The sequence below is a fragment of the Salvelinus alpinus genome, chromosome 2 (assembly GCF_045679555.1).
Source record: "Salvelinus alpinus chromosome 2, SLU_Salpinus.1, whole genome shotgun sequence".
NCBI lineage: Eukaryota > Metazoa > Chordata > Actinopteri > Salmoniformes > Salmonidae > Salvelinus > Salvelinus alpinus.
Genome location: NC_092087.1, coordinates 82,458,363 through 82,484,050, shown reverse-complemented (window position 1 = coordinate 82,484,050; position 25,688 = coordinate 82,458,363). Strand labels below are relative to the sequence as shown.

General features: G+C 46.4%; 2 protein-coding genes across 3 annotated transcripts in view; one reads left to right on the top strand and one right to left on the bottom strand.

Moving 5' to 3' along the window:
- man2b1 (mannosidase, alpha, class 2B, member 1) overlaps positions 1-954 on the top strand; it is a 13,659-nt gene extending 12,705 nt beyond the window's left edge. The window contains exon 23 of the mRNA XM_071389583.1: positions 221-954. Within this exon, the coding sequence (XP_071245684.1) occupies positions 221-324 (104 nt within the window). The 3' untranslated portion in view covers positions 325-954. The remainder of the gene's footprint in view (positions 1-220) is intronic.
- Positions 542-25,643, bottom strand: trmt1 (tRNA methyltransferase 1). 2 transcript variants are annotated; one of them, XM_071389584.1, is made up of 16 exons: positions 25,459-25,643; positions 17,884-18,270; positions 13,962-14,148; positions 11,391-11,578; positions 8,785-8,900; positions 8,538-8,650; positions 8,168-8,316; positions 7,941-8,024; positions 7,290-7,359; positions 7,067-7,201; positions 5,204-5,289; positions 4,993-5,101; positions 4,804-4,880; positions 4,035-4,154; positions 2,616-2,733; positions 542-1,569 (listed from the first exon to the last, which is right to left on the bottom strand). In XM_071389584.1, exons 1-16 carry the CDS (start codon positions 25,488-25,490, stop codon positions 1,501-1,503), a joined length of 2,040 nt encoding a protein of 679 aa, XP_071245685.1. In that variant the 5' UTR covers positions 25,491-25,643; the 3' UTR covers positions 542-1,500. The 2 variants fall into 2 exon arrangements, with proteins under 2 accessions (XP_071245685.1, XP_071245686.1); XM_071389585.1 differs by lacking the exon at positions 25,459-25,643 and adding an exon at positions 19,529-19,719.
- Positions 25,644-25,688: the final 45 nt, after the last annotated feature.

Below are 25,688 nucleotides of genomic sequence, written 5' to 3'. Positions count from 1 at the left end.
GTCTAACAAACTCCTTCAACTCTGCTTCCTCAGCCCTCTAGGACAAGTGAAGACCGCTGACCTGCTTTATTGTAGCGATTCCATTGTGAAACTGGGCTTGTTGCTCTGTTCATTCCATTGTGAAACTGGGCTTGTTGCTCTGTTCATTCCATTGTGAAACTGGGCTTGTTGCTCTGTTCATTGCACAGAACTTGATGCCTGTTGTCTCCGTTTGCCTCAGGTGAGATGCCCCTGCCGAAGAGAGGGGGAGACCCCTCTGTGTGGGAGGTGAACCTCAAGCCCATGGAGATACGCACCTTCCTGCTCCGTGTCAGGCAGAGATAGTCAATCACCAACCTCCATTCCAGAACTAGCCAATGATCAATCAGCACTGCAGTAGCAATCAACCAATCCCTGTGGCTTAACAATTATGAACCCACTGCCTTGATTGGATGTAAATAATTTGGGGCTGAGTACATGAAGATAATGAACAGGATTATCATGTTTCTTGTCATAATTCAGTTGACAGGAGTGGGTTTTAAATAACCTTCTATAAAAGAGCTTGAAGCATAAGAACAATTCCTTTATTGTAATAGTACAGTGCCAAAACCACAACCTTCCTGCCATTTCAAAGACATTTTCCAGAACTACTTATTGTTGATATGTTAGTGACCAACTATTCACACACACCTGTTACCAATATATATTTTCTACAATGCCGAGTGAATATTCTGTGCCAGAAGTGATTTTTATTTATCTCGAATGCGCCTTTCGTAATTGAATGCCTTTTTAAAAATGAGTGGTTTAGGCTGCATTTACACAGGCAGCCCAATTATCGGCAAAAGATCCAATCTGATTGGTCATAAGACCAATTAGTGGTAAAAGATCAGAATTGAACTGCTTGTGTAAACGCAGCTTTTGTGTTAAATCATAGTGATCAATGTGCAGCTGATATTAAACCCAGGTTGTTTCTCAGTGTGTGTGTATTCACTCACCCATTCCTCCACATGATTACAATGTAAATGTCTTTGCTACAATGGAAGTCAAAGCACATAGGAAATTACACAAGTTGTTATAAAAATTAACCATCAGTAAAAGCTATTTTTCACCAGAACAAATGAATTCTCCACACTTGCATTAGACTGTCACAACAGTCATAAATAAAACATAACTGATGCTTCACTTCAGTATGAAGCCAATATGTGTATTTCCAATACATCCCATAATGTTGTGGAATGAAGTTGCCCATAGATGCTGATCTTGGGTCAGTTTTGCATTCTCCCCACTAATGGTAATGTAGAGGATTGGGGGAGGGAGAGCTGATCCTAGATTTGTACCAAGGGGCAAACTTCACCCCGGAGTCATAACCGGAGTTCAACGTTAGTTATGTCTGGGGCCTGGAGTTTCACCTGGTTGCTTAGCCATGATTGTGTCCAGTATACCTTACAGTGGACAGATTCTGCTGAGCTGGACATGAGGGTGGGAGGGAAGAAAAGAGAGGAGGAAGGACTCGCTCCACCATCACTCCATCTTGTCAGTCTGTTGCGGGTCATGGGAGTAACAGCATTTTTCACCGTGTGTGCATTTCCCCTGGAGAGAGGGAAAGGGAGAGAAGGGGGCAAAACGTATATGCATTGTTATGCAAATCATATGTAAGACATCAATGAGGGGCTATGTGTCCTATGGAAGATAATGAATGGCGGAGTGGAACTGACCTTCCATGGCATTGCATCATTTCCCACAGAGTTGATCATCTCTTTTACACCATGGCTGGAATGTAACATATTTACCACTAGAAATGTGTTCAACATCAACTTGCTAGCTACTTCAGTGAACTAGATTGCTTGGTTACCAAGGCAACTACTGTAGCTAACAGACCTGCTAGTTTAGCTAACCCAACCATCAGTCTTAGCTGGCTATTATGAAAATCAAATTAAAACAATACCAATACTTTTTCCAATTAGACTTACTTTAAAAAGCAGCTCAAACAAAATATGTATTGCCCTTAAATTCTACCGTGCGGATATACCGTGTGTTATAGGGAAATATTGCAAGCTCTAGAATGCCCTTCAAGCCAATAACCAGTATTTAACAATGCCCGTTGAGAAGGTTTATTATTGTGTGGAGAATGTATCCGTAATAATAGCTGAAGTGTTATGATTCATAATTAATGAGCCACTGTCTGTTGCTGGGGAGATAGAACACCTTGTTCTCTGGTAGTGTACGGTTACTATGCCGACAGTGTTATTATGAAAAGAACAGAGTGTGCTCACACCCTTCAGAACATTTCACCAAAGAGAAAGCTCCTGTGAAACATTACTGTGGCTGCCTCTACACAGGCAGCCAGTCTGATAGTTTTCTACTAATAGCCTTTTTGACAAATCAGATCTTTTCACATCAGATCTTTTTTTAGAGCTGGTCTGATTGGTCAAAACACCAATTAGTGTAAAAAGATCAGCATTGGGCTGCCTGTGTAAACGCAGCCTTACAATTCTACTATGTCTATATGGTTTTGTGGGGTGTTTCCCTGTACCTTTCTGAACCTTTTGCAAGGAAAGCTCTTGTGACTTTCTGAATCTTGTGTAACGCAATGCCTAGCGTTACAGGGTGTGGTGAGGGAAATAGTGCTCCCATACCTTCCTGAACCTCTTGCAGGGGAAGCTCTTAAGCTGGGTGGCGCCTGTGATCTGGTTCTTCCTCTTGTTTTGACCCTGTTTCCTCCTGTCCTCCAGGTCTGATGAGATACCTCCACCACTAGGAGAGAGAGACACCAAATTGAGACTCTGCATGCAGAATTCTGCAAAACTATCCTCCGTATGCAACGGAAAAGACCAAATAATGCATGCAGAGCAGAATTAGGCCGATACCCGCTAATTATCAAAACCCAGAAAATAGACTTTAAATTCTACAACCACCTAAAAGGAAGCCATTCCCAAACCTTCCATAACAAAGTCATCACATACAGAGAGATGAACCTGGAGAAGAGTCCCCTAAGCAAGATGGTTCTGGAGCTCTGTTCACAAACAGACCCCACAGAGCCCCAGGACAGCAACACAATTAGACCCAACCAAATCATGAGAAAACAAAAAGATAATTACTTGACACATTGGAAAGAATTAACAAAAAAACAGTAAACTAGAATGCTATTTGACCCTAAACAGAGAGTACACAGCGGCAGAATACCTGACCACTGTGACTGACCCAAATTTAAGGAAAGCTTTGACTATGTACAGACTCAGTGAGCATAGCCTTGCTATTGAGAAAGGCCGCCGGAGGCAGACCTGGCTCTCAAGAGAAGACAGGCTATGTGCACACTGCCCACACAATGAGGTGGAAACTGAGCTGCACTTCCTAACCTCCTGCCAAATGTATGACCATATTAGAGACACACATTTCCCTCATTACACAGACCCACAAAATCCAATTTTGATAAACTCTCATATCTATTGGGTGAAATACCAGTGTGCCATCAGAGCAGCAAGATTTGTGACCTCAAGAAAAGGGCAACCAGTGAAGAACAAACACCATTGTAAATACAACCCATATTTACTTCTTTTCCCTTTGGTGCTTTAACTATTTGCACATCGTTACAACACTGTATAGACATATGACATCTGAAATGTCTTTATTCCTTTGGAACTTGTGTAATATTTACTGTTCATTTTCTATTGTTTATTTCACTTTTGTTTATCTATTTCACTTCCTTTGGCAATGTAAACATATGTTGAAAGACAGAGAAAGGAGAGAATATCGGGAAGAACACAGTAAGAGGCAGGTGGAGACGGCAAGAAACAATGGGGAGAGGTTTAAACCAATACCGTATAAATATTTATTTAGCTAACTTCATGTTGAGATCATCATTAATAAGTGTCTGAGGGTCCGTACCCAGCCTTGGGCCCCCAGCTGGCCTGAGGTTTAGGGTTAGAGTTCAAGGACGGGGTTAGTGTTAATTAGCGTATCCTACCCAGCATTGGCACGGGCCTTGGGCCCCCAGCTGGCCTGAGGTTTAGGGTTAGAGGTCAAGGACGGGGTTAGTATTAATTAGCGTATCCTACCCAGCATTGGCGCGGGCCTTGGGCCCCCAGAAAGGTTCAGGGTTCTCCTGGAAGCGGGTGAGGTGGCGACGGCGGGACTGGGGATTGGCATCCTCCCTCACATCAAAACACGCTTGTAGACTAGAGAGGAGAGAGAGAAGGAGAGAGATGGGGGAGAAGGAGAGAAGAGAGATGGGGGAGAAGGAGAGAAGAGAGATGGGGGAGAAGGAGAGAAGAGAGATGGGGGAGAGAGAAGAGAGATGGGGGAGAGAGAAGAGAGATGGGGGGAGAGAAGAGAGATGGGGGGAGGAGAGAAGAGAGATGGGGGAGGGAGAGAAGAGAGATGGGGGGGAGAGGAGAGAGATGGGGGAGAGAGAAGAGAGATGGGGGGAGAGAAGAGAGATGGGGGGAGAGAGAGAGAGATGGGGGGAGGGAGAAGAGAGATGGGGGGAGAGAGGAGAGATGGGGGAGAGAGAGAGAGATGGGGGAGGGGTGAGAGAAGGAGAGAGAGATGGGGGAGAGGGAAGGAGAGAGAGGAGAGAGATGGGGGAGAGGGAGAGAGGGAAGGAGAGAGAGGAGAGAGAGAAGGAGGGGAGAGAGGGAAGGAGAGAGAGAGGAGAGGGGGAGAGAGAGAGAGAGAGAGAGAGAGAGAGCGAGAGAGGCAAGACATGATGGTTTGTTTTCAATACACCTACCTTTCCCTAATATTCATCACTACATTATACCATCTCTATGTTAAACTCTACTGGCATCTTCATCTCCCAGGCAGTTGGTTCAGTCCCAGACTTACATGGGTTCAGTATTGAGGATGTGGTGAGCAGGGCTGCTCTCTGACAGTCTGTCTCTCTTCACTGGATTAGACTTTTCCTGCAGGATACAAGATAACCACCACATACAGTCAAATCTACACCTGGATTGGGACTTGGACTTTCAGTTTCATCCCATATTGAAATGGTTCCCATGGTGCATTGTGTCTTACCCAGCATCGCATGACATCCCAGAGGACCCTAGGAGGAGCGTCCGTCTTTAGAGCATTCTTACAGGCATGAGACAAAGACACCCTGTGGCCCGCATGAAGCAGAGCCGACCTAGAGAGAGAAAGAGAGGGTGAGTTCAAGAATAGAGGGGGGGGGGGTGAGTTGTATTTGATGTAATCAGACAAGTCATATGAGAGGGAGAGCAGGTCTGACCTGAATTGGAGCAGAGGGGGAGTGCTGCAGTGTACTGTGCTGCTCAGGTTGTCCAACGTGTAGTATAGAGGCACATCCTCCAGCTCCTGGACACACACAGACAACAGTTCAAGTTTGGACATTACACCTGGCTCATCTTAGGCAGACCTCAGATCAGCTGACCCTTTCTCCCAATCCTACCATTAAGAGTGACAACCCAACCTAACCTCAGATCAGCTGACCCTTTCTCCCAATCCTACCATTAAGAGTGACAACCCAACCTAACCTCAGATCAGCTGACCCTTTCTCCCAATCCTACCATTAAGTGACAACCCAACCTAACCTCGGATCAGCTGACCCTTTCTCCCAATCCTACCATTAAGTGACAACCCAACCTAACCTCGGATCAGCTGACCCTTTCTCCCAATCCTACCATTAAGAGTGACAACCCAACCTAACCTCAGATCAGCTGACCCTTTCTCCCAATCCTACCATTAAGTGACAACCCAACCTAACCTCGGATCAGCTGACCCTTTCTCCCAATCCTACCATTAAGAGTGACAACCCAACCTAACCTCAGATCAGCTGACCCTTTCTCCCAATCCTACCATTAAGTGACAACCCAACCTAACCTCAGATCAGCTGACCCTTTCTCCCAATCCTACCATTAAGAGTGACAACCCCAACCTAACATCAGATCAGCTGACCCTTTCTCCCAATCCTACCATTAAGTGACAACCCAACCTAACCTCAGATCAGCTGACCCTTTCTCCCAATCCTACCATTAAGAGTGACAACCCCAACCTAACATCAGATCAGCTGACCCTTTCTCCCAATCCTACCATTAAGTGACAACCCAACCTAACCTCGGATCAGCTGACCCTTTCTCCCAATCCTACCATTAAGTGACAACCCAACCTAACCTCAGATCAGCTGACCCTTTCTCCCAATCCTACCATTAAGAGTGACAACCCCAACCTAACATCAGATCAGCTGACCCTTTCTCCCAATCCTACCATTAAGTGACAACCCAACCTAACCTCAGATCAGCTGACCCTTTCTCCCAATCCTACCATTAAGTGACAACCCAACCTAACCTCGGATCAGCTGACCCTTTCTCCCAATCCTACCATTAAGTGACAACCCCAACCTAACATCAGATCAGCTGACCCTTTCTCCCAATCCTACCATTAAGAGTGACAACCCCAACCTAACATCAGATCAGCTGACCCTTTCTCCCAATCCTACCATTAAGTGACAACCCAACCTAACCTCGGATCAGCTGACCCTTTCTCCCAATCCTACCATTAAGTGACAACCCAACCTAACCTCAGATCAGCTGACCCTTTCTCCCAATCCTACCATTAAGAGTGACAACCCAACCTAACCTCAGATCAGCTGACCCTTTCTCCCAATCCTACCATTAAGAGTGACAACCCCAACCTAACCTCAGATCAGCTGACCCTTTCTCCCAATCCTACCATTAAGTGACAACCCAACCTAACCTCAGATCAGCTGACCCTTTCTCCCAATCCTACCATTAAGTGACAACCCAACCTAACCTCGGATCAGCTGACCCTTTCTCCCAATCCTACCATTAAGTGACAACCCAACCTAACCTCAGATCAGCTGACCCTTTCTCCCAATCCTACCATTAAGAGTGACAACCCAACCTAACCTCGGATCAGCATCAATGGAAGAATCTCAACTGCATACTCCTCACCTCTGACCTACTCCTCACCTCTGACCTTCTCCTCCAATGGGTTTTGAGAAGGAGGAGAGCAGCATGCAGTTGAGAAAAGGCCCCCCATGTCTTATTCCACGTAATAATAGAAAGTGTATTTCAGACTGCTTCTTGTAGACCTTTGACCCCTAACCTCTCACCTCTGTGACCATGCTGAGCATGCCCTCTATGCGACGGGCGGTTCCAAAGCGGGACGGGTTCCCAGACACGGCAGATAGAACCTTCTGAACGAAGCTCACGTCATGGAGGGCCTCACCCCAGATAGGACCACCCAGCTACAGAGGAGGGAGAGACGGTGTCGGAGAGAATGCGTGAGAAAGTAAGAGACATAGTGTGTGTGTGTGTGTGTGTGTGTGTCCTCACCTGGTGTCTGTGTCCACAGTGTTCACACTCTGTTCCGACCGGCGGTCCAGTGGCTGCAGAGTACTTTATACTGAAACACACACACACACACACAGAGAGAGAGAAACATTAACACACAGAGAGAGAGAAACATTAACACACACACACAGAGAGAGAGAAACATTAACACACACACAGAGAGAGAGAAACATTAACACACAGAGAGAGAGAGAAACATTAACACACAGAGAGAGAGAGAAACATTAACACACAGAGAGAGAGAGAAACATTAACACACAGAGAGAGAGAGAAACATTAACACACAGAGAGAGAGAGAGAAACATTAACACACAGAGAGAGAGAGAAACATTAACACACAGAGAGAGAGAGAAACATTAACACACAGAGAGAGAGAGAAACATTAACACACAGAGAGAGAGAGAAACATTAACACACAGAGAGAGAGAGAAACATTAACACACAGAGAGAGAGAGAAACATTAACACACACAGAGAGAGAGAAACATTAACACACACACACAGAGAGAGAGAAACATTAACACACACACAGAGAGAGAGAAACATTAACACACACACACAGAGAGAGAGAAACATTAACACAAAAGTTCCCCAACTCGACAGGAATAACCCATATAGAGAAATAGTGTCTCACTGTTTTCCCTGAGTCGTCCTCTTGCCCAGTCGTTGTAAGTGGAACGAGCCACAGCCTACACAGTTATACACCAACGCTTGTTTACTGAAACACAACATCAAATCAATCAACACGTCATGACCGGCGTAACGTCATCATATCTTCAGAATAACAACTTTAAAGTCCGTTATGAAGACTTTATGTCTAGATAAAGTATTGTGTTACGGTGTGTGTGTGTGTGTCCATACCTTGCTGAGTTTTTGACCATGGCCTGTCCAGTGTGTACCCTGACAAACACTCGTATGTAGAAGTCCACACTGACACAGAGCAGAGGGTGGATGTACCGCTGGTACACATTAGCTCTCTGGTCCAGACTATGCAGGATGATACGCAGAGCCTGGGGGAGGAGGGAGAAGAGGGAAGGAGAGTTATGAGACAAGCTACACATATATATATATATATATATAAACTCTCAAACTGATATTCTAAATGTATTCACACAACTTTCCTAAATGTTCCTTCTACTACACACGTATTATACCAACAAGGTTGTTCTTGCATCCAGTTTCAGTTGAAAAAACACGCTGCTGGAATACAGTTCAGCCCAGCGGTCCTCACCATCTCATGGCAGTACTTGGCTTTGATGGAGACAGAGCCGTATTTGCTGTAGCAGGTCTCCCCACTGTTACCAGCCATCACAGCCATGTCAGTACACGTCACACACAACAGACCTGGGGGAGAGAGAGACGGCTTTAGGAAAACCACACTGGAAAACACACTCAATGTATCTGTCGCTGACATAAACGTGTTCAGCAGAGAGGTTAACATGTTCAGCAGAGAGGTTAACTGACGGACGTCTACGGACCTCCTTCACCGACAGCCTGGACGGCGGCATCCAGGAAAGGGGCGGGGCTTCCGTAGGGGTCCAGGTCTATGACATCATAGCGGTCCTTCTTCCCCCGCATCTCATACATCAGCATGCTGGAGGAACGAGACAGGGAGGGATTAACATGATGGATGAACGAGACGGGAAGGGATTAACATGCTGGAGGAACGAGACGGAGAGGGATTAACATGCTGGAGGAACGAGACGGGGAGGGATTAACATGATGGAGGAACGAGACGGGGAGGGATTAACATGATGGAGGAACGAGACGGGGAGGGATTAACATGGAGGAACGAGACAGGGAGGGATTAACATGGAGGAACGAGACAGGGAGGGATTAACATGCTGGAGGAACGAGACGGGGAGGGATTAACATGGAGGAACGAGACAGGGAGGGATTAACATGATGGATGAACGAGACGGGGAGGGATTAACATGCTGGAGGAACGAGACGGAGAGGGATTAACATGCTGGAGGAACGAGACGGAGAGGGATTAACATGATGGATGAACGAGACGGGGAGGGATTAACATGCTGGAGGAACGAGACGGGGAGGGATTAACATGATGTAGGAACGAGACGGGGAGGGATTAACATGCTGGATGAACGAGACGGGGAGGGATTAACATGCTGGAGGAACGAGACGGAGAGGGATTAACATGCTGGATGAACGAGACGGGGAGGGATTAACATGCTGGAGGAACGAGACGGAGAGGGATTAACATGCTGGAGGAACGAGACGGAGAGGGATTAACATGCTGGAGGAACGAGACGGAGAGGGATTAACATGCTGGAGGAACGAGACGGAGAAGAATTAACATGCTGGATGAACGAGACGGGGAGGGATTAACATGCTGGAGGAACGAGACGAGAGGGATTAACATGCTGGAGGAACGAGACGGAGAGGGATTAACATGCTGGAGGAACGAGACGGAGAGGGATTAACATGCTGGAGGAACGAGACGGGGAGGGATTAACATGCTGGATGAACGAGACGGGGAGGGATTAACATGATGGATGAACGAGACGGGGAGGGATTAACATGCTGGAGGAACGAGACGGGGAGGGATTAACATGCTGGAGGAACGAGACGGGGAGGGATTAACATGCTGGAGGAACGAGACGGGGAGGGATTAACATGCTGGAGGAACGAGACGGAGAGGGATTAACATGCTGGAGGAACGAGACGGGGAGGGATTAACATGCTGGAGGAACGAGACGGGGAGGGATTAACATGCTGGAGGAACGAGACGGGGAGGGATTAACATGCTGGAGGAACGAGACGGGGAGGGATTAACATGCTGGAGGAACGAGACGGGAAGGGATTAACATGATGGATGAACGAGACGGGAAGGGATTAACATGCTGGAGGAACGAGACGGGAAGGGATTAACATGCTGGAGGAACGAGACGGAGAGGGATTAACATGCTGGAGGAACGAGACGGAGAGGGATTAACATGCTGGAGGAACGAGACGGAGAGGGATTAACATGCTGGAGGAACGAGACGGGGAGGGATTAACATGATGGATGAACGAGACGGGGAGGGATTAACATGATGGATGAACGAGACGGGGAGGGATTAACATGCTGGATGAACGAGACGGGGAGGGATTAACATGCTGGAGGAACGAGACGGGGAGGGATTAACATGCTGGAGGAACGAGACGGGGAGGGATTAACATGCTGGAGGAACGAGACGGGGATGGATTAACATGATGGATGAACGAGACGGGGAGGGATTAACATGATGGATGAACGAGACGGGGAGGGATTAACATGATGGATGAACGAGACGGGGAGGGATTAACATGCTGGAGGAACGAGACGGGGAGGGATTAACATGGAGGAACGAGACGGGGAGGGATTAACATGGAGGAACGAGACAGGGAGGGATTAACATGGAGGAACGAGACAGGGAGGGATTAACATGGAGGAACGAGACAGGGAGGGATTAACATGCTGGATGAACGAGACAGGGAGGGATTAACATGCTGGATGAACGAGACGGGGAGGGATTAACATGGATGAACGAGACGGGGAGGGATTAACATGCTGGGGGAACGAGACGGGGCGGGATTAACATGCTGGGGGAACGAGACGGGGCGGGATTAACATGCTGGGGGAACGAGACGGGGCGGGATTAACATGCTGGGGGAACGAGACGGGGCGGGATTAACATGCTGGGGGAACGAGACGGGGCGGGATTATCATGCTGGGGGACCGAGACGGGGCGGGATTAACATGCTGGGGGACCGAGACGGGGAGGGATTAACATGCTGGGGGAACGAGACGGGGAGGGATTAACATGATGGAGGAACGAGACGGGGAGGGATTAACACGCTGGAGGATCGAGACAGGGAGGGATTAACATGATGGGGGGGGCAGAGGGAAGGAGAAAGAGGTGGATTGAAAGAGAGGTAAAGAGGGAGAGAGATTGAATAATAGGGAGAAAGAAGAAAAGATAAATGGAGAGTGATAGTTTGACTCCGAGAAGACTGTCTGAGTGAGCAAGGACATAAAGAAAAAATAAAATAAGAGAAGAAAAGAATGAGATAAAGGAGAGAGAGAGAGAGAGCGACCAACCTGGCGTCTCTCTGGCTGGCCTGCAGTAGGTGTGTGACCCCGTTGTGCTGGGCATTGCGGGCGATGAGAGCAGCAGCCTTGGCTGAGAAGTCGTTAGCCGTGACGCTAGATAGACCAGGAACCTCCAGAGCAAACCTCACAGAGCGTAGTCCAGACGCTGCCAGACCCTCCAACACACGCAGACCATTCTGGATGGAGGAGAGGAGAAAGGATGGGTTAGAATACCAACACACTGGCAGACCATTGTGGAGAGAGGAGAATGGTAGGGTTAGAATACCAACACACTGACAGACCATTGTGGAGAGAGAGGAGAACGGTAGGGTTAGAATACCAACACACTGGCAGACCATTGTGGAGAGAGGAGAACGGTAGGGTTAGAATACCAACACACTGGCAGACCATTGTGGAGAGAGGAGAACGGTAGGGTTAGAATACCAACACACTGGCAGACCATTGTGGAGAGAGGAGAACGGTAGGGTTAGAATACCAACACACTGGCAGACCATTGTGGAGAGAGGAGAACGGTAGGGTTAGAATACCAACACACTGGCAGACCATTGTGGAGAGGAGAATGGTAGGGTTAGAATACCAACACACTGGCAGACCATTGTGGAGAGAGGAGAACGGTAGGGTTAGAATACCAACACACTGGCAGACTATTGTGGAGAGAGGAGAATGGTAGGGTTAGAATACCAACACACTGGCAGACCATTGTGGAGAGAGGAGAATGGTAGGGTTAGAATACCAACACACTGGCAGACCATTGTGGAGAGAGGAGAACGGTAGGGTTAGAATACCAACACACTGGCAGACTATTGTGGAGAGAGGAGAATGGTAGGCTTTAGAATACCAACACACTGGCAGACCATTGTGGAGAGAGGAGAATGGTAGGCTTTAGAATACCAACACACTGGCAGACCATTGTGGAGAGAGGAGAATGGTAGGGTTAGAATACCAACACACTGGCAGACTATTGTGGAGAGAGGAGAATGGTAGGGTTAGAATACCAACACACTGGCAGACTATTGTGGAGAGAGGAGAATGGTAGGGTTAGAATACCAACACACTGGCAGACCATTGTGGAGAGAGGAGAATGGTAGGGTTAGAATACCAACACACTGGCAGACCATTGTGGAGAGAGGAGAACGGTAGGGTTAGAATACCAACACACTGGCAGACCATTGTGGAGAGAGGAGAACGGTAGGGTTAGAATACCAACACACTGGCAGACCATTGTGGAGAGAGGAGAATGGTAGGGTTAGAATACCAACACACTGGCAGACCATTGTGGAGAGAGGAGAATGGTAGGGTTAGAATACCAACACACTGGCAGACCATTGTGGAGAGAGGAGAATGGTAGGGTTAGAATACCAACACACTGACAGACCATTGTGGAGAGAGGAGAATGGTAGGCTTTAGAATACCAACACACTGGCAGACCATTGTGGAGAGAGGAGAATGGTAGGGTTAGAATACCAACACACTGGCAGACCATTGTGGAGAGAGGAGAACGGTAGGGTTAGAATACCAACACACTGGCAGACCATTGTGGAGAGAGGAGAATGGTAGGGTTAGAATACCAACACACTGGCAGACCATTGTGGAGAGAGGAGAATGGTAGGGTTAGAATACAAACACACTGGCAGACCATTGTGGAGAGAGGAGAATGGTAGGGTTAGAATACAAACACACTGGCAGACCATTGTGGAGAGAGGAGAATGGTAGGGTTAGAATATCAACACACTGGCAGACCATTGTGGAGAGAGGAGAATGGTAGGCTTTAGAATACCAACACACTGGCAGACCATTGTGGAGAGAGGAGAATGGTAGGGTTAGAATACCAACACACTGGCAGACCATTGTGGAGAGAGGAGAATGGTAGGGTTAGAATACCAACACACTGGCAGACCATTGTGGAGAGAGGAGAATGGTAGGGTTAGAATATCAACACACTGGCAGACCATTGTGGAGAGAGGAGAATGGTAGGGTTAGAATACCAACACACTGGCAGACCATTGTGGAGAGAGGAGAATGGTAGGGTTAGAATACCAACACACTGGCAGACCATTGTGGAGAGAGGAGAATGGTAGGGTTAGAATACCAACACACTGGCAGACCATTGTGGAGAGAGGAGAATGGTAGGGTTAGAATACCAACACACTGGCAGACCATTGTGGAGAGAGGAGAATGGTAGGGTTAGAATACCAACACACTGGCAGACCATTGTGGAGAGAGGAGAATGGTAGGGTTAGAATACCAACACACTGGCAGACCATTGTGGAGAGAGGAGAATGGTAGGGTTAGAATACCAACACACTGGCAGACTATTGTGGAGAGAGGAGAACGGTAGGGTTAGAATACCAACACACTGGCAGACCATTGTGGAGAGAGGAGAATGGTAGGGTTAGAATACCAACACACTGGCAGACCATTGTGGAGAGAGGAGAATGGTAGGGTTAGAATACCAACACACTGGCAGACCATTGTGGAGAGAGGAGAACGGTAGGGTTAGAACATGGATGCAAGCATACATACATACACACACATCTACACACACATGCTTTTTCATACCTGACAGCGCTCCCCCACTGAAGCAGTTACGACTGGCTCCTCTCCTCCTTTCTCCCCTGTCTGCATCTCTGTCTCCTCTTTCTCCTCGTCAGCTAGATTGACCACCACCCTCTTCTCCCCTGGCACTACCACCTTCACCCCCCTCCGGGACATCTGCTCCCGGGCAAACTCTGTAACCACCGCACACCTGGAGAGAAGGGGGGCAAGACGGAGACATGAAGCAGGTATACCTGTGATGAACAACCAGCTAGCTACCATAGCCTGAGCCATATTTATTGTACCATTTAACTAGGCAAGTCAATTAAGAACAAATTCTTAATTAATGACGGCCTACATGTAAAGCCCCCCCGGTCAAACCCTCCTCTAACCCGGACGATGTTGGGCCAATTGTGCACCGCCCTGTGGGACTCCCGATCACAGCTGGTTGTGATACAGCCTGGGATCGAACCCAGGTCTGTAGTGGCACCTACTAGCACTGTGATGCAGTACCTTAGACCGCTGCGCCACTAATTTATTTGATCTGAACAAAATTATAAACGCTACATGTAAAGTGTTCCATGTTACATGAGCTGAAATAAAAGATCCCAGAAATGTTCCATATGCACAAAAAGCTTACTTCTCAAATTGAGCACAAATTTGTTTATATCCCTGTACCATCCTTTGCAAAGATAATCCATCCACCTGACAGGTGGCATATCAAGAAGCTCATTAAACAACATGATCATTACACAGGCGCACCTTGTGCTGGGGACAAGAAAAGGCCACTCTAAAATGTGCAGTTTTGTCACACAACACAATTCCACAGATGTCTCAAGTTGAGGGAGCGCGCAATTGGCATGCTGACTGCAGGAATGTCCACCAGAGCTGTTGCCAGAGAATTTACTGTTCATTTCTCTACCAGAAGCTGCCTCCAACGTCATTTTAGAGAACTTGGCAGTACATCCAATAGGCCTCACAACCGCAGACCACGTGTAGCCAGCCCAGGACCTCCACATCCAGCTTCTTCACCTGAGGGGTCATCTGAGACCAGCCACCATGTCAGCTGATGAAACTGAGTTTGCACACCTGAAGAATTTCTGCACAAACTGTCAGAAACCATTTCAGGGAAGCTGATCTGAGTGCTCGTCGTCCTCACCAGGATCTTGACCTGACTGCAGTTCAGCATCGTATCTGACTTCAATGGACAAATGCTCACCTTCGATGGCCCCTGGCACGCTGGAGAAGTGTGCTCTTCATGGAGGAATCCTGGTTTCAACTGTACCGGGGAGATGGCAGACAGCATGTATGGTGTCGTGTGGGCTTGCAGTTTGCTGATGTTAACGTTTTAAACAGAGTGCCCCATGGTGGTGGTGGGGTTATGGTATGGGCAGGCATAAGGTACAGACATCGAACACAATTGCATTTTATTGTTGGCAATTTGGATGCACAGAGATACCGTGATGAGATCCTGAGGTCGATTGTCGTGCCATTTATCTGCCGTCATCACCTCATATTTCAGCATGATAATGCACAGCCTCATGTCGCAAGGATCTGTACACAATTCCTGGAAGCTGAAAATGTCCCAGTTCTTCCATGGCCTGCATACACACCAGACATGTCAGCCTTTGAGCATGTTTGGGATGCTCTGGATCGATGTATACGACAACGTGTTCCAGTTCCCACCAATATCCAGAAACTTCACACAGCCGTAGAAGAGGAGTGGGACAACATTCCACAGGCCACAATCAACAGCCTGATCCACTCTATGTGAAGGAGATGTGTCACGCTGCATGAGGCAAATGGTGGTCACACCAGATACTGACTGGTTTTCTGATCCACGCCCTTACCTTTTTTTAAGTATCTGTGACCAACAGATGTATATCTGTATACCCAGTCATGTGAAATCCATAGACTGGGGCCTAATTCATTTATTTCAATTGACTGATTTCCTTATATGAACGGTAACTCAGTAAAATCTTTGAAATTGTTGCATGTTGCGTTTATATTTTTGTTCAGTGTAAATACATGGCTCTGACCATTGCTATACTTTCTTCACAGATTCAGCTCTACATAAGCCATGTTAAATGCAGTTCCTTCAACTGAAGGTTTACAGACCCATAGGAAAACATCCAAATTGCAATGTATGCATATATCCCATAATATGTCCAGGGATAAGGTACATGTTGAAAACGCAGCCTTGAGCTGAACGTTGGGTCAGCTAAGGGATAAAGGACCAGTAGGGGTGTATGACCGTTGGGCCAGCTAAGGGATAAAGGACCAGTAGGGGTGTATGAACGTTGGGCCAGCTAAGGGATAAAGGACCAGTAGGGGTGTGTGAACGTTGGGCCAGCTAAGGGATAAAGGACCAGTAGGGGTGTATGAACGTTGGGCCAGCTAAGGGATAAAGGACCAGTAGGGGTGTATGAACGTTGGGCCAGCTAAGGGATAAAGGACCAGTAGGGGTGTATGAACGTTGGGCCAGCTAAGGGATAAAGGATCAGTAGGGGTGTATGACCGTTGGGCCAGCTAAGGGATAAAGGATCAGTAGGGGTGTATGAACGTTGGGCCAGCTAAGGGATAAAGGACCAGTAGGGGTGTATGAACGTTGGGCCAGCTAAGGGATAAAGGACCAGTAGGGGTGTGTGAACGTTGGGCCAGCTAAGGGATAAAGGACCAGTAGGGGTGTGTGAACGTTGGGCCAGCTAAGGGATAAAGGACCAGTAGGGGTGTGTGAACGTTGGGCCAGCTAAGGGATAAAGGACCAGTAGGGGTGTGTGAACGTTGGGCCAGCTAAGGGATAAAGGACCAGTAGGGGTGTATGAACGTTGGGCCAGCTAAGGGATAAAGGACCAGTAGGGGTGTATGAACGTTGGGCCAGCTAAGGGATAAAGGACCAGTAGGGGTGTATGAACGTTGGGCCAGCTAAGGGATAAAGGACCAGTAGGGGTGTGTGAACGTTGGGCCAGCTAAGGGATAAAGGACCAGTAGGGGTGTGTGAACGTTGGGCCAGCTAAGGGATAAAGGACCAGTAGGGGTGTATGAACGTTGGGCCAGCTAAGGGATAAAGGACCAGTAGGGGTGTATGAACGTTGGGCCAGCTAAGGGATAAAGGACCAGTAGGGGTGTATGAACGTTGGGCCAGCTAAGGGATAAAGGACCAGTAGGGGTGTATGAACGTTGGGCCAGCTAAGGGATAAAGGATCAGTAGGGGTGTATGAACGTTGGGCCAGCTAAGGGATAAAGGACCAGTAGGGGTGTATGAACGTTGGGCCAGCTAAGGGATAAAGGACCAGTAGGGGTGTATGAACGTTGGGCCAGCTAAGGGATAAAGGACTAGTAGGGGTGTATGAACGTTGGGCCAGCTAAGGGATAAAGGACCAGTAGGGGTGTATGAACGTTGGGCCAGCTAAGGGATAAAGGACCAGTAGGGGTGTATGAACGTTGGGCCAGCTAAGGGATAAAGGACCAGTAGGGGTGTATGAACGTTGGGCCAGCTAAGGGATAAAGGACCAGTAGGGGTGTATGAACGTTGGGCCAGCTAAGGGATAAAGGACCAGTAGGGGTGTATGAACGTTGGGCCAGCTAAGGGATAAAGGATCAGTAGGGGTGTATGAATGTTGGGCCAGCTAAGGGATAAAGGACCAGTAGGGGTGTATGAACGTTGGGCCAGCTAAGGGATAAAGGACCAGTAGGGGTGTATGAACGTTGGGCCAGCTAAGGGATAAAGGACTAGTAGGGGTGTATGAACGTTGGGCCAGCTAAGGGATAAAGGACCAGTAGGGGTGTATGAACGTTGGGCCAGCTAAGGGATAAAGGACCAGTAGGTGTGTATTCGTAAGTGCACACCAAAGCAAACTGTATGAGAGTTTCTATTGGACAAATTCAGGTAGGTCCCTCTGTTCCGTTTACTTCCTAGTGAATACGCCCCATCAGACAAACTCACGTCAGATCTCTGTTGAACTCCTGCACAGGGTTGTAAAACACCTCGTTGGCACTGGGAAACAATATGGCCGCCTTGCCCTCCCTGACAACTGTCTCCCCTGGCAACAACCCCGTTGTCGGGGGCATCTCCTGGTCAGGTGTTGAGGCAGCTGGAGTTGGGTTCAAGCCCTCCATTGGGGCTCCAGAAGTAGGGGGCTGAGGCTTGGTGTCTAGCCCAGACAGGGTGGTGTTAACTTGTGGATCCTGAGGGGCCCTGAGGGGCTCCATGGTTCTCAGTCCCCTGTAGGCAACACTGCCAACTGTCCTTAGAATCCTCTGGTGGGTGAAGGGTACAGTTAAGAGGGGGAGTAGCCGAGCGGTGATGATCAGCATAGGGCACTTCTCAGTCCTGGAAGAAATGACAACAATGTGTTATAATGGTCAGTTGTCACAGACAGCCATTGATCATGACCACCAGTTCCATTACATTACACATAAGAGTCATCAGACGAAGGCGTCTACTGTCCGGGGGAGTTTTGTTAAGAGACCAGATGCTCGGTCTGAAAATTAACATGCATCGCTTGCAGTGTACAGTTAGTGTAAATTTTGCATTTGTTTAATTATTTTGATGTCATATGAAAGTCATGGGTTTTACGTTTCTAGAACCATATTGCAATTGAGAATCGATTCACGTTTAGATGGAGTACTTGGCTGTCAGGGCCAGTAAATTATACCTCTGAAAATAACATAGGTCTCCTTAAGGAGTCTAGTTAGAGTACAAGTTGGAACCCTGACCTGTCCACCGGACGTGCTACCTGTCCCAGACCTGCTGTTTTCAACTCTCTAGAGACCGCAGGAGCGGTAGAGATACTATTAATGATCGGCTATGAAAAGCCAACTGACATTTACTCCTGATTATTATTTGACTATGCTGGTCATTTATGAACATTTGAACATCTTGGCCATGTTCTGTTATAATCTCCACCCGGCACAGCCAGAAGAGGACTGGTCACCCCTCATAGCCTGGTTCCTCTCTAGGTTTCTTCCTAGGTTTTGGCCTTTCTAGGGAGTTTTTCCTAGCCACCGTGCTTCTACACCTGCATTGCTTGCTGTTTGGGGTTTTAGGCTGGGTTTCTGTACAACACTTCGAGATATTAGCTGATGTACGAAGGGCTATATAAAATAAACTTGATTTGATATTGGGCGAGGTTACACAGTGCTGTTGGAAAAACAGATATTGGTTAGACTTAGGGCTCTTCCTCCACAGTTTAAACTAGAGCATGAACTGACAACACACACAGAAAATGAGCTGTTGGACAAAGACTGTTAGCTAAACCATGGCTTGAAGCAAAAATGATCTATTACGTTAATGATGCCTGAGCTGAAGTCAGAGCAGCTTGCTAAGGTAGCAAGCTAGCTACATAAACCAGGGCGCACCCCCTTCAAAAAAGTCAGAGCTTGTTTTGTCAGAGAGAAAAAAAAGACACCAGCAATCTAACTAACATTGAACATTCACACCGTAAAAGTTATGTTAAAACACTTGCAACTTTGACATGCTGACACCGGCTAAGTTCACAATGCTAGCTAACTGACTGCATTGAAATGAGCCGAAGCGCTTACAGGCTAGCTACCGGTACTTAGCTATCAAGTAAGATAAAAACGATTACCTTCTCTGCGGCGCACTTTCCCAAGTTGACAACTTAAAATGTAGCTGTATTTGATGATTTTAGATATTTACTGTATGACAACGGTAATAACTCACTAGCTATTTGTTGCAAAACTCAAGTTAACACATGGACGCAGACATGCATGGACCACAACTACAGAAACTGCGCAGAACCAAACAGAAAAAGGTAAAAACGCGTTTCGAATTCTTCTTCTTCGCTGAGGTTTAACTGCGGTTAGTATCCAATACATGTTGGATTACCGCCACCTACTAGACTGGATTACAACTCGCTTATACTTTGCTTGAAAAAATCTATATACAAATACCCTACCATGTAACACTAAACTCACCAAAAAAAAAAAAAAATATTAAAAAATATCACCACCCTACTCCACTTTGTAAATCTATTTAGTCCTACCTCAGGCCAACAACCTGAAAGGAGGGGACACCACCACTTAACACACCCTGTAACTCTTCTGATGTCACGTCTCGCACACTCAAATACCTCTCTGCAGCTGCCAACACAACCTCAATTTTCTGTGACTTACATTCCATCCCTGCAGTACAGTTGATAACCATTACTATAAATGCTAAAAATCTAATCTTACTGAAACACATATCACTTGTTGGCCTTCCCTCTGTACTGGTACAGATCTACAACTCAGACCACTCCTCTCAGGATCCCTCCCCATGACCCATCTTCTTCTACTTTCTTCACTGCCTCAGCATATGACAACTTCTCCAATACTCTAACCCTGGAAACCTCAACCTGCCTCTCTCGCACGGGACATTTTTCAAACAGAAATTTGCATCCTGAAGCACAAACTCCAAAAAAGTTCTGGGACACTGTAAAGTCCATGGAAAATACGAGCACCTCCTCCCAGCTGCTCACTGCACTGAGGCTAGGAAACACTGTCACCACCGATAAATCCACGTTAATTGAGAACTTCAATAAGCATTTTTCTACAGCTGGCCATGCTATCCACCTGGCTACCCCTAGCCCGGTCAACAGCCCTGCGCCCCCCACAGCAACTTGCCCAAGCCTCCCATATTTCTCCTTCACCCAAATTCAGATAGTTGATGTTCTGAAAGAGCTGCAAAATCTGGACCCCTACAAATCAGCCGGGCTAGACAATCTGGACCCTCTCTTTCTAAAATTATCCGCCGAAATTGTCGCAACCCCTATTACTAGCCTGTTCAACCTCTCTTTCGTATCATCTGAGATCCCCAAAGATTGGAAAGCTGCCGCGGCCATCCCCCTCTTCAAAGAGGGGAATAGTGCTCAGTGTTATTTTCTTCTTGATGGGCTGTTGGTCAGGAAATGGGTTCCACACTATGATCAGGGTCTAGGAGAACCAGTCTTTCAAAAAGTTGTACCTACTACTTTGCGAAATAAAGTGTTGCAAACTTCACATGGTGATGTGGCAGGTCATATGGGTGTTTGTAAAACTTATGATCGCATACTTCATTATTTTTTCTGGCCACGTTTAAAGCGGGATTTTAAACTAAGAAAAAGGAATGAGGTGTGGAAGTATTATAATGTAAGGTGTATGTAAAGTGCATGGATGCGTGAATCTGTGTGTGTGAGTGAAAACTATGCAAAACTACTAAGGAACAAACAAAACAGGATCATACCTGGAGGAGCAGAGAGAGAGATTAGTGAAGCAGCAGTTTAAATACCCTGAGCCCAGGTGACTCCAATCACTAACGACCCTCCTCTGCCTGCAGGAGGAACCGCCCCCTGCACTGCAGAGGAGGGGTCGTGACACACTCTAGATCCAAACTGCTACAGACCTATATATATCCTACCCTGGCTTTCTAAGGTCTTTGAAAGCCAAGTTAACAAACAGATCACCGACCATTTCGAATCCCACCGTACCTTCTCCGCTATGCAATCTGGTTTCCGAGCTGGTCATAGGTACACCTCAGCCACGCTCAAGGTCCTAAACGATATCTTAACCGCCATCGATAAGAGACAATACTGTGCAGCCGTATTCATCAACCTGGCCAAACCTTTCGACTCTGTCAATCACCACATCCTTATCGGCAGACTCAACAGCCTTGGTTTCTCAAATGACTGCCTCGCCTGGTTCACCAACTACTTCTCAGACAGAGTTTAGTGTGTCAAATCGGAGGGCCTGTTGTCCGGACCTCTGGCAGTCTCTATGGGGGTGCCACAGGGTTCAATCCTCGGGCCGACTCTTTTCTCTGTATAAATCAATGAGGTCGCTCTTGCTGCTGGTGATTCTCTGATCCACCTCTACGCAGATGACACCATTCTGTATACTTCTGGCCCTTCTTTGGACACACTAACCTCCAGACAAGCTTCAATGCCATACAACTCTCCTTCTGTGGCCTCCAACTGCTTTTAAATGCAAGTAAAACTAAATGCATGCTCTTCAACCGATCGCTGCCCACACCTGCCCGCCCGTCCAGCATCACTACTCTGGACGGTTCTGACTTCGAATATGTGGACAACTACAAATACCTAGGTGTCTGGTTAGACTGTAAACTCTCCTTCCAGACTCACATTAAGCATCTCCAATCCAATATTAAATCTAGAATCAGCATCCTATTTCGCAACAAAGCATCCTGCACTCATGCTGCCAAACATACCCTCGTAAAACTGACTATCCTACCAATCCTTGACTTCGGCAATGTCATTTACAAAATAGCCTCCAACACTCTACTCAGCAAATTGGATGCAGTTTATCACAGTGCCATCTGTTTTGTCACCAAAGCCCCATATACTACCCACCACTGCGACCTGTATGCTCTCGTTGGCTGGCCCTCATTTCATATTCGTCGCCAAACCCATTGGTTCCAGGTCATCTATAAGTCTTTGCTACGTAAAGCCCCGCCTTATCTCAGCTCACTGGTCACCATACCAGCACCCACCCATAGCACGCGCTCCAGCAGGTATATTTCACTGGTCACCCCCAAAGCCAATTCCTCCTTTGGCCGCCTTTCCTTCCAGTTCTCTGCTGCCAATGACTGGAACGAACTGCAAAAATCACTGAAGCTGTAAACTCATATCTACCTCACTATCTTTAAGCACCAACTGTCAGAGCAGTTCACAGATCACTGCACCTGTACATAGCCCATCTGTAAATAACCCAAACAACTACCTCATTCCCAAACTGTTATTTATTTTGCTCCTTTGCACCCCAGTATCTCTACTTGCACACTCATCTTCTGCACATTTATCACTCCAGTGTTTAATTGCTATATTGTAATTATTTCGCCGCTATGGCCTATTTATTGCCTTACCTCCCTTATCCTACCTCATCTGCACACACTGTATATAGACTTTTTCTATTGTATTATTGACTGTATGTTTGTTTATTCCATGTGTAACTCTGGTCGAAATTGACACACACAAAAAAAGAATGTCATATAAAAAACTAAAATGTGACATGGCATCAGCAAAAAGACCTGCTCCGACTGTCATCATATCCTTTGTTTGGCCGCCTTTCCTTCCAGTTCTCTGCTGCCAATAAATGGAACGAATTGCAAAAATCACTGAAGCTGGAGACTCATATCTCCCTCTCTGACTTTAAGCATCAGCTGTCAGAGCTGCTTCCCGATCACTGTACCTGTACAGAGCCAATCTGTAAATAGCACACCCAACTACCTCATCCCCATATTGTTATTTATCTTTTTTCTCTTTTGCACCCCAGTATCTCTACTTGCACATCATCATCTGCACATCTATCACTCCAGTGTTAATGCTAATTGTAATTATTTAGCCTCTATGGCCTATTTATTGCCTTACCTCCCTAATCTTCTACCTTTGCACACACTGTACATAGATTTTTATTTTGTGGTATTGACTGTACATTTGTTTATGTGTAACTCTGTGTTATTGTTTTTGCCACACTGCTTTGCTTTATCTTGGCCAGGTCGCAGTTGTAAATGAGAACTTGTTCTCAACTAGCTTACCTGGTTAAATAAAGGTGAAAAAAAAATAGTAATAATAATTCTGATCCCCAGCCCCATGGGCATCCGTACAATTAACACATACCGCTACTATTCCCCAATGCTACACATTCCTTTGTTTAATGCCCTTCTGCACACTTCTCACACCTAGGAACTTCCCTCCTACACACTGCTGCCACGTGCCCATAAGCTTGACACCTGTAACAATGTAATGTATTCGGCACAAAAGCTTGTACAGGACAACTTATATATCCTAACATCACTTTGTCAGGCAAAGACTCAACATCAAAACTCAAAAGAACAGACAATGACTCTTCTGTTTCACTACTCACACCACCCTGTCTGCGTCGCACCAAACGACGAGCATCACAAACACCCCGGGAATCTTCCCCTTAATTTAGTCAACTTTTACATTTACTGCTACCCCAGTAATCACTGCTTTCAATGGCACCCTTTTCTTGAGAGCAAAACAATTCACATTTCTTGCCCCCACGTTTCAAATGAGAGAAGAAAATGCATATAGAGTACCACAGTATGAGTCATAATACCCATAAAACCTAGCGGTCAAACAGAGAAATGGTTCCACCAGTTATTTTTCCCATTAGAAACACTTAAAATAAGGGCTGTGTTTCGTGTAGGCTTACCCTGGCATGATGTTTTGATAACTGTGGAAATCTCTCGAGGACAAGGTGACTTTTATCAATATTTTCACCTGTATTTACCCCCCAAAAATGAACTGCTAATTGGCTGCTAATAAAGAACTACAAATGCCATATTGATCTGGACGAGACTGCTGAATCGAGGCAAAGGTAACAATCTTTGGATTAACTATATAATGTTATCTAAATGTAGTAATTAATAAATTGGCAACATGTCTTTAAATTGACACAATACCTGTTAGCAAAGGTGTCAGCTAGAGATGACGTGCAGGAGCTTGCAGGGATTTGTAGTCTTGTATGTCTACTTTGATGCTAATAAGCATTTTCGAATAAGAGACTATTATATTGATAAAAGTCACCTTGTCCGACACAGATTTATATGGTTATCAAAACGTCACGTCAGGGTAAGCCTACATGAAACACAGCCCTTATTTTTTGTGTTTCTAAAATCCCCAATGGGGGAAAGATTTATGGTGGAAAAATTGGAACCTTTTCCCTGTTTGACCACTAGGTTTTATGGGTATTATGACACCTCCACTGTGCAGCTCTACATAGAGTTACTAATTCCTAATTCTATGAGAGAATTCTCATAACTGGGTCATATTCATTCTGCACCAAATGGACTGAAACAGGGAGAGATTCTGAGTTTTTCGTGTTCCATTGCAAAACATTTTGCTACGGTGTATTGTAATGAACATGTCTTTTGTAATAGAAAGACATAGGACAGAGCGGTCATTCATCCGGCGGTTGGCCTACTTTCCATGCCTTGGATGTGCGAAGAAGAAAATGTTCAAAAGTTACATGAAAAGCCTTTATTCAATAGGCCTAAATGTGATACTGTAGATAAAATTAGAAGGGTTTTAATGTTGTTTTACATTATGTTTCCATTGCAGTCATATGAGGCGCATATGATAGGACTAGGAGGCAAGAAGCAAGCAAATGTTGGCGATGAGAGATCCCTATTAGTTTGACAGATGCCTCATTTCTTCACAAGTTTTCTTCATTTCTGGCACTGTATGCAGCAGCATGTACGTGACAATTATCATTGCCATCGTGATTTCAAGTGATACCCTGAACGCGTCAGGGCTAAAGCATTTATAATACGTATGATTAAAGAGAATTATGAATTGTTATGAAATTATTAATTATCATTATTTAACATCTAAAGCGGGGGATGGCGCTCGTCTAACAACAATTATGGCCATGATGAAGAAAGATGCATTTTAACAGTAAGAAAGAACTGTATCTAGGCAGCTCTATAGCTTTTCCCATTGTTTGAATGCAGATGGTAGTTTGTACTCTGTGCGCGTACTATAGACGCCTAGGGGCTCACCTGAGAAGTCTAGACATACGAAAATAGCACATTCAGCACCGCAGCAAACTCTCAATCCAACCTGGGAGGAGATTTAAGCGTTACCGGCGGCTTCCCGTCGATCTCCACTCTGAATCACCAGTCAACTGGGGTGTCTGGACAAGAGGGAGTCCCACAGGTATGGGAGAGACGGAAAATGTGTGTGTGATTTGAATTGGGCAGTTGGTGGAGACAGACAGGGGCATCCGGGT

Bases quoted from the DNA above. Each gene is read 5' to 3' on its own strand.
- trmt1 (XM_071389584.1), bottom strand. From the start codon at position 25,490: ATGTGCTATTTTCGTATGTCTAGACTTCTCAG. The intron at 14,149-17,883 runs GTGAGTTTGTCT...CCTTCTCTCCAG, and splicing joins GAGTTCAACAGAGATCTGAC to GTGTGCGGTGGTTACAGAGT. The intron at 1,570-2,615 runs GTATGGGAGCAC...CCCTCTCTCCAG, and splicing joins CCTGCAAGAGGTTCAGGAAG to GGGAAATGCACACACGGTGA.